Here is a 9,335-nt window from a genome sequence, read left to right as displayed (position 1 = left end):
ACAAATATTTTCAGTTTTTGGACTTTTTCATTAATCTTTGATTTTTGGTGAAATATTGGAATTTGAACAAGTTTAGAGGGACAGTAGAATTTTTCTGGCACAACTTCACTACTTCCAAAGTGCTTGGAGAAGGGAAAAAAGTCTAAGGGGGTCAAAACCCTGATGAAGGCCACAAGCCGAAAACACATTGGTCTAACATTAAAGTTTACTCTGTATACTACAAGTGCTGCTGGAGAAAAATCTATATTTGGTGGAACTATCTACAATTCATAGACATTTGAAATGAGACACTGACTACACACACTGCTTTTTACAAGACTTTAAAAACAAAAAAAGGTTGTCAGATAAATGTAGGCCCTAGTGGAGTTGAAAATACAATATTTCCCTCTGAAATGTTGTGGAGTGGAAGTAGCATCAATGCTCAAGTAAGTACAAGAAATTAATAATTGTACTCAAAGTAGCCAACAGTTGGAAATATACTTAGTCGCTCTCTACTATTGGGGCATAAACCCAAAGTCAGCCCTTGAAATGTTACTTTTAGCAGCGTCACTTCACTTCTTCCCTGTTCTGCCATGAGACTCAGTTACAAGACACCAACTTCACAGAGCATAGGCCTACTAACCTTTTCTCTGATCATGCAGTACCGTCATGCCGCCCTGTGGCCTGGTTAAGCAACACCAGTTCAACAGCACGTTTCCACCATAGCCCCTGCTCTCGCTGTTTCACACATTTGTCCTTCGATGATACCCGTAGATTTACGCTTAAGTCAGACGTGTATCTACTTATGCGTCAAACAGGACGATTCGTTCAAAACAATTGCATCACTTGTTACTCTGAGACAATTTACTAATGAATTTAAAGGAGGATGTCATCCGACTTAACGCTAAATCTTGGAAATCATCAACATTACTCTGTGATGGACAGTGAAACAGGCATCATCGCCATCGATCAGGGAGGCGAGTGGGGTAAGTTGACGTTCACTTTCTGGAAAGAACCACTCCGAGAGGCAGAGGCAGCTCATGACTAACAAATAGGCTTCTCCGTAGATTAAAACTTTCAACAAGTCTGCTGTTTGAAAATCAGTTGTAACGCTACGTAATTTACGTCTGAGGTCGATATGGTACTTGTGTATCCTACGCTTTAGAAAGCAAGTTAATGTTAGCATTAGCTATCTGAGCCGCACTGTAATTTACGGTAATGTCACATCAATAAGATGTAATAAGCCTTGCTTTGTATCAAATTTGACAAACAATAGACACAAAATGTTCATTATGAAACAACAAACAAACACAGCATTGCCGTTATTAGACACTATACACCCAGATTATGCTATAATTAGAAACTGCATATTAGACCCGAAATATAGACTACAATACTAAGGCACTAATGGTTATGATCCACAATTATATTAGAAACCAATTAGGAGATCCTAATACACTATTAGACAACATTTCACAAGTTCACTGTCCAACATTAATTAGAAATAAAATACAACAATGCCATATCAAGATCCAAAATATGCTAGTTGGATGCTATTCTTCCCTTACTTACGTAACAAATGATGCTCTAATTTGACACTACATTTAATGCTGGTAACATAAGTACAGTCCATTTAACATGGGCCTATGATATCTTAATAAAACAACACAGGCTCTTGTCAGACGAGATTAATTCTACAATCAAATGAGCCGTCATTGCAAACCCGATCAAGACAGTCCCCGCTTCGTTTTTGATGCGCGTCTAGTCGCGCTGTTACGGTACCGGGGCTTATAGCGACCAAAAAGGACGAAAGATTCGTAGTACAGGAACAGTGTCTGACCGTAAACTACACATCATCTTTTCAGTGAAGTCTTGTTGGTTGTTGTTCCATCAGTTTCCTCTTACTTTAACTGTCATAGTTTGTTCTTCATGACGTTTGCTAAAAATTTCAATGGATCGTGTTTATATGCATTTTGGTTTATGGTAGAAACCAAAAGTAGACATTAAACAGCCTACCGAGACACTGCTATCTACTTGCGTACAAAAAAAATATCTGTTTCTATTAAAGTTTCAATTAAAAAAAACATTTAACTAAAAGCTTTCTTGTACAATTTTTTTAAAATGTTTGTTTCAGTTTTCTTAGTTGTTCCATATTTACTCTTGACAACATCCAATCTCTCTGTGCACTGTGCATATGCCTTTCATTTCACTACACAGACATTAGCCTTTTTGATGAGCTGGACAACCTGGGAGATGCAGATGAGCTGCTAGATGCCCTGGAGAATGCTGGCTATGTGAGTAACTCAACGTGTCAATATGCAAATGTGTAATATCAACTACAGTGGTCTAACCTGAAAAACAGACGACTGACACTGAATGAAGACAAATGTAAGCTAGAGAAGCAGGTGCATAATAATGGCTGTGCTGTATGTTATGTGAAGTCACGTGATACAGAAACAGCCCCCCCCCCCCCCACACACACATAAACAAGACATGTTCAACACAATGTGCTGGTGTCAGGCATAATGTGGCAATAACAGGAACTTTTACAAGAGTTTTACTGAATGCTTTAAGAACAATTGGTGTTTCCCACTCACATGATATAACAGCTGGTTTCCCACACTTGACAGAACTGCACGGCTCATAAACAAAAACTATTGGCCCATTTCTCACACTGTCAATCATACATTTACATTTATTTTCAATATGCATCCTGATGAGATCCATTAATTAAAAAGTGTGTATTCTGCTTCTCAGGCCAGTGAGGGCCCAGACCTGGACTTTGATATTGACATACCACCATGGAATGAAGTGGACACAAGCAGCACCTGCACAGGTACTGCGACGCAGATGTTTCATTTTACAGAAAGAAATGAGGGAATGAGAGTCTAGCATTTTATCTACTGACTCTGGTAAAACTGTAGTGATGTGCATTTGTGCAATAAAATGATGTAGATAGAATAGTTTTTGTTGTTTTTGCATCATGTCGCTTTAAATGTAGAATTAAAGTCATTTTTGATGAGAAATTATTAGATTAGTGTTATTTTAACTATTCCCATCAAGAAAGTTTGCTAGGGGTCCTATTATTTTTTATAAAGAAGGGAGATTGTGACAGAATAAACCAGAATGTCTTGCATTTGTTTACTTAACTCTTGCACGGCTATGATTGAAATGCAAAGAAAGCAGGTTCATCCTATTATAAAATGAATGTATGGATTGGTCACTGTAGCTTGAGGAGGTAGGGGATGTAAAAGCCTGTTTGTCCTGAGGTCATTTGTAGAAATATGCAGTATCACATTAGCGTCACAAGCCCATTCCACATACTGTATATGACACATTTTTTCTCTGTCTTTGTCCTTGTGCCTCCAGATGGTGAGGTGAGTGTGGACTCTCTCTCACCTGCCCACACTCTGAGCTCTGTCCCCTCTCCTGGCTCTGTGGAAGCCCTGTCCCCATACTCCATACAAGTAAGTCCCTGTCTTCAACTCTTTGACTTTTATTTACAATGCAAATTTTTTGTAACTTTTTGTTGTTGGTCTTGTGTATTTACATATGTGCACATTTCGGTGTGCAGTTTAAACACATGAAAGCCATGTCCAGATGGTGCCCAAAACATTGACAGCTGCTCAGTGGATAGAAGCATGCATACTGTATACATATGTGCACTTCCTCACTTGAGACACTTATTAACAAAAGCCTTAAACACCTTGTCAAATTAATGATTTGCTGTCCTTATGAGCGGTGCCCCGCCTCCTCTTTAAAAAAAGGTGCTGACAACTTCAGCCACATTAGCATAATTTAGCAGGCAGATGTTTTCACAGTGTGTCAAAACAAGGACATGGGTTACATCTTTGTCTGGCCCCAACACCAACTGAACAGATTTGTCTGCTAACTGAATCACCCTGCCTGAGTCCAAGGACACATTTGTGTACTTGAGTCTTTGATTATCGACAAGGACATTGGATCCATGTTTATTCTGTTGTGTCTCGCTGCACAGAAAGTACTTGTTCCAAAAAAGTGAGTGGCCTTCGGAAAATTTGACTCCCTCACCTTTGCCAACAAGGACAACAAACACATTTAATCAGATATTTTTTCTCTACTGTGTTTGTTGATGACGGATACAACCGCAGGCAAACATATTCCTGTGAGTCTAAAGCTGCTCTTAGTTATTGTGTTCATTGGTACCCTGTTAGGATAACAATAACAATAGCTGTTTTGCAATCACGACACAGCGTGGGACTTCACATTTTTTTAAGAGTCAGTTGCTTTGTAGTCACTGAGATCAGTGCATCCCCAAAATGTTATTTACTGCTGGTATCTAAAATAAGAGGTTTCACTAGATACTGAAGTCTTCTCTGCTTCCCCATCCAGGATGAAGCCTTCTCTCCACAATTCCAGCCCTCTCCTGTTTCAGTCTGCTCAGAGTCCAGTGGCCTTTCTGAAATTGCGCCCCCATCTAAAAAAGCTTCAAAGAGGACCAACCAGACCACACGAGGTAATGCTGTCTCCACCACCACACATTCTGCTCATTCAGCTGCTATATTTGCAGTCTTTGTCTGAAAAATGGGGGAAATTTTGTGTCACATTCTGGGTTTGCAGAAATACTCTCATTACTTAAATTACTCTTATTAGAACATACAGGGGTCTATTTATTGACAGTAAATGTATGAGCTCAGAGTCAGCCTTCTGTGTATTTACCATAAAATCCTTCTCTCTTATTTCACTCCTCCCATCTATGTCCCCTGACACACACAACAGCAAAACCAGCGCAGCAAGTCAAGAGACCGATTCAGTTCGGCCCAAAGGTTTCCATCCAGCCCAAACCGTTGATTACAGCTGTGCCCTTGGCTCACGCAGCAGCTCCCCTGCAGACTAAGACAATCATCATCCAGCCCCTGCAGACCACTGTGCTGCCTGTTGTCAAACCAGCTCCCATCAATATCCAGCCAGCGCCCCCTCCAGGTCAGAGCTCACACTACAACACATTGAAAAATTGCCTCACATCACACTGTATTGCATCAGACCAGTGCGTTGGACATATTTGCATATCAGAAACCACAGTCAGTGGGATGTTCTTTACTGCAAGTGGTTTGTATTTTATTCAAATTCAGAAAGGATTATTATTAGTGTCTGATCTCTTAGGTGAATTGTACTTCCTTTTTTGCTTAGATAGAAATGTATGTCTTAGTCAGCAGATGGCGCTTTAACCTTATTTTTTGCTCATTGTGAACCGTCATCCCTCACTGCCTCTGCTTGGTGGTCAAATTATAATAAGCATTATAGTCATTAAAATGTTAAATGGTTCCTTTGTATAAACAAAATACTCCCAAAATGAGGTTACAGTTGAGAAAATGTCCAACTGTGGGAATCAGCCATCAAATATATATACAATCAAGCAAGTTTGTTTTACAACCCGCATGTAAGACTATTTATGGACTCTGGGGTGTGCGTGTGCGTGTGCATAAAAGTCATTATCGCTGTTGTTTTGTGGTTTGGCCTTCCTGGTTTACCAATCTGGTCCTCAATGTGTGTTACATCAGCAGCATCCAGGCCAATCTAAATACTTATGTCATTGCCTGGGACACCAGTGGGTGGAGTATCTGACCTCTCTCGACTTGAATTTGAACTTGGCTCTGCTCTATGCCTGGTAATAGCCAAGATGGCAGATGGCTACGACCAAGATATCTAAGTTTAGGACTTAGAATGGAAGTCCTAGTTAAGCCTGTCCTCTGTTATGAGTCCATTTTGTTTAATATGCTCTCACATATACATATTCACAGCTGAGGGGTGAGCCCTGTGCATCAGGCAAATAGAAGAAAGACATTAGAGATAACTGATTAGTTCACCTTTTGTAGTCTGACCTGAGCAGTCATGTGTTTCCATAAAACAAACAGGCTGAGAATCCTCAAGGCTTTTAATTTCTTTTGACTTTCATCCCTCTGAATTCCTCTTACAGATGGTAAGCTTGGGCACAAGACAGAGCGTTGGCAACACTAACATTCATTAGCAGGACTGGCTAACACTTCTACACGATTAGCACTGACAGGCTGTTTAGTATTAGAGATGAAGGTTGTTTGGGTCAGTTTGAAGAATGGTTCCAGGCACAGTAATAGTGGACAAGTTGGCTGCACTGCGGGGGTGCCTCCTACATTAGCTGGACACTTATAAACATGGACCATATTATATTTTTGGGTTGTTTTTTTAACTTTTCTAGTTTCTGTCTCATTCAGGCCATAATCAGTTTAAAATATGGGCACACGTGCATGTTTATGTGTGCTTATGCACATAAAAACTCAGTTAGGAATGTGGAAGTTTAAGACCACAGGTCAAGATAGTAAACATCCTTTCCACCTGTACTTTAAACACAGTGAGCCCCGTTAAAGCTGAGGGGTTAATGCAGGTCACCAGAGGTGCGGGGGTTTCTAGGAGTTGGACAGTGCCATCTGCAGCAGGACGCTTTTTAACAGAAGACTGATAAGGTTTCCAGCTAGCATAATATTATACTTTTTGTAATAAATGGCCAGACAGAGTGTGGTATCAGAATATGCACACAGACACAAGAACAACCCAAGAGAAATACATAATCACACTCAGTGTAAATCAGTGTTAATCATACAGTAAAAATATGATTATAGTAGAGCTAAGCCCTGTAATTTGACAGTGTCTATGTGTCTCTTTCTCAGGTTGTCCCATCGTGCTGTCTCAGCCAAACCAGGTGCTACAGATCCAGACAGCACAGGCTGTTACTGGCAATGTGGTCACCATGCCAACTCTGAGCCAAGACAGGCCTGTCCCTGTCCCTGCTCCGTCAGTGGTCTCCGTCACACTTCGATCCCCTTCCTCAGATGATGATGTAAGTCCTGTTCACACTCTTGTCAGTTAAGACTTCTCACATTAGAGTTGTTACATTGTTGAAGAGTATTGTTATTGATCAGGTAAGTACACTAAGGGGTGTAGTGGTTGAAGAGCAGATGTAGTGACACTGGTCTCAGTCAAGAAGTTTGAAATGTACACCCTTGATACAGGAAATGTGTTTGAAAGAATTGGTTGGCCTTTACTACTATCCTTGGTAGATATTCCATTTTCACAAGCATGGATGATTTAATCTTTCTTCTGCACTCTCCAACTCGATATCACTTATGTTTTGTGTCATTCTAGATGATTGCATAATATAGATATGGCCATTTAGGCTTTTCTGTGTATGTTGTCAGTCAGATATGACCGTTGATATGACCAAACTGTTTTCAGGCCACTCTATTAGCCTTGATTGGTCAGATCCAAAACTCTGTCCAATCAACTCTATTTCTTTTTCTCTCGCCAAGTGTTTAACTATATGTTAAGAAATTGAGAGGTAGTTGACTATGAGTTCAAGATTAAGTATGAGTACTTGTGAAATTATGTAGCATCATGTTTCCAAGCCCTGTGGACTGAGATAACTGATTTAAAGATAATGAATTGCCCAAACAAAATGTCAAATGAAAAAAGTCTGACATCTTTGTCAAACACTTTGTGTCTGTGTATTTTAGAAGCAAAATTGATGTAACCTTGATTGCTATCATAGCAATAGGTCTGCTCTCAGTGGATGAGTCTATCTCTCCCTTTATTTCTCTCTCTCAAATCTGCAGGATGTTTGGCTCACAGGCTCTTCTGAAGGTCATACTCTTTAATTTGCCGCATAACTAAGAATGTGCTCAAGAAATGTATAGAATGAAATCTCTTCATAGGAACAAATGAAGGAATAGCACTTTAAAGATTTGTGTTTGTGTTTGTGGACATTCAAGGACTGCGTGTTCACACTTGCATGAAACTGCTTGCTTATGAGTGTGTGCATGGGCGTGCATGCACTTGCCCCCTATGTAATTATTATGTTGTGGTTACCATGTTCACACTTGGACTGGATCCTGTCCAACATAAACGTTCTCATCTTGACATTTTTATGTTTTTTTAAATGTATTTATTTCACAAGCCATTAACTTTAATTTCTGGGTAAAATATAAAAAGAAAGTGTTGAAGGCAGTTGAAGGAAGTTTATACCCATTATTTATGATGATGAATGTATATTTCCACACTGAAGAAAGAAGTTGTTACACTGCATGGACCATTCCAGTGTGTAAAGATGCAAATGACCCTTCTACTAATAACAGTTTTAATTTTAAGTCATTTAAATTGAGCTATTGTGACAATGTATTCATTACTTTAAGCTGTTTAAACTGTTAATCAGTTACTTGTAGCTATTTCAACAATTCATCCATTACCCTTAGAAAATTGTATCCACAATTTATCCATTACTTTTAACTAACTGTTTACTTACCTGTTTGTTTGCTAAGTTGCTTCCCACACACTCTAAATTTCTAGATTTAGTTTTCAGGTGTTACAACTGACTCAATATGTATTTTTCCTTAATCAATCCATAATTATTCTATTATTCTATTTTTTCAAATAAGTTTAACTGCTCTACAATCTCAGAATCGCTGGAGAAGTATCTGTTTAAGTTGCTTGTTTAATGATTTAGCTGGTCATCAGAGTGTATCATGAACCCTTATGATAGAATCACTTGATTTTTCATGCAGCCACAAGCAATCCACACATGGTCAATATTACTGACCACTTCTCTTGATTTGCATTTGTGGGGTTTCATTGGAAGAATAGACATGTTACGCAATTGTACTTTAGACAGTGTGAATGGGTTTGTAAAAGGATATTCTTCATGTGAATGAGATGAGGGTGGGCCCATCTATGTTCAAGGGTGATGTCAGGACGACTTTGAACAGAATACACAAACATGCACACACACACACACACACACACACACACACACACACACATACACACTCCTGACTTTTGGCATTTGGTTTAGGTCTGTGTAATGACAGCATGGGACAGTGCACGCACACGATTTGAGTGAATCTCATATGGTACTGTTAACTGCTGCAGGGATGGCCCCAGAGGTTTTAAAAGTTTTTAAAAAGAGAGAATTCAATTATAGGATGTTTTGTTTATGGTACGAATTTGTAGTCTCTCAATAAAACCTCCCCACTTTAGTGCATGCTGGTCTGAATTTGGGTGGAAGAGTCTGTGATATTCTTTTAAAGACCCGAGGCTAGTTTGTTGCCCTGTGTTTATGATTTTCTTCTTGTTGTTACTGTGAAAATTTCAACTGCAAATGCTTCTTCTTCTTTTAGTCTAAATTGCCTCCATTTCTTCACAGTCAGAGAAATGTCGTGACTTACAGCAACTTCTTTGTTGTTTCAGGCTTCACCAGTTCCTCATGGGTTGCTCTTGTCTGACCTTTTAGTGAGTTGAGAAACATGTTCTCACTCCGTCTCTGTCTTTTTCTTCCTTCCTTCTTTTTTTGA

General features: G+C 39.4%; 1 protein-coding gene across 1 annotated transcript in view; it reads left to right on the top strand.

Annotated features, from left to right (window-relative positions):
• The first annotated feature begins 773 nt into the window (after positions 1-773).
• The window catches only part of atf6 (activating transcription factor 6), a 34,983-nt gene continuing 26,421 nt past the window's right edge, over positions 774-9,335 (top strand). Inside the window, exons 1-7 of the mRNA XM_053322035.1 lie at positions 774-965; positions 2,197-2,273; positions 2,737-2,815; positions 3,349-3,446; positions 4,351-4,474; positions 4,738-4,941; positions 6,663-6,832. Coding sequence (XP_053178010.1) covers positions 866-965; positions 2,197-2,273; positions 2,737-2,815; positions 3,349-3,446; positions 4,351-4,474; positions 4,738-4,941; positions 6,663-6,832 — 852 coding nt within the window. The 5' untranslated portion in view covers positions 774-865. The remainder of the gene's footprint in view (positions 966-2,196; positions 2,274-2,736; positions 2,816-3,348; positions 3,447-4,350; positions 4,475-4,737; positions 4,942-6,662; positions 6,833-9,335) is intronic.

The sequence above is a fragment of the Scomber japonicus genome, chromosome 7 (assembly GCF_027409825.1).
Source record: "Scomber japonicus isolate fScoJap1 chromosome 7, fScoJap1.pri, whole genome shotgun sequence".
Taxonomy (NCBI): Eukaryota; Metazoa; Chordata; class Actinopteri; order Scombriformes; family Scombridae; genus Scomber; species Scomber japonicus.
Note: the sequence above shows the minus strand (reverse complement) of the source record. Positions and strands in the feature narration are given on the sequence as shown.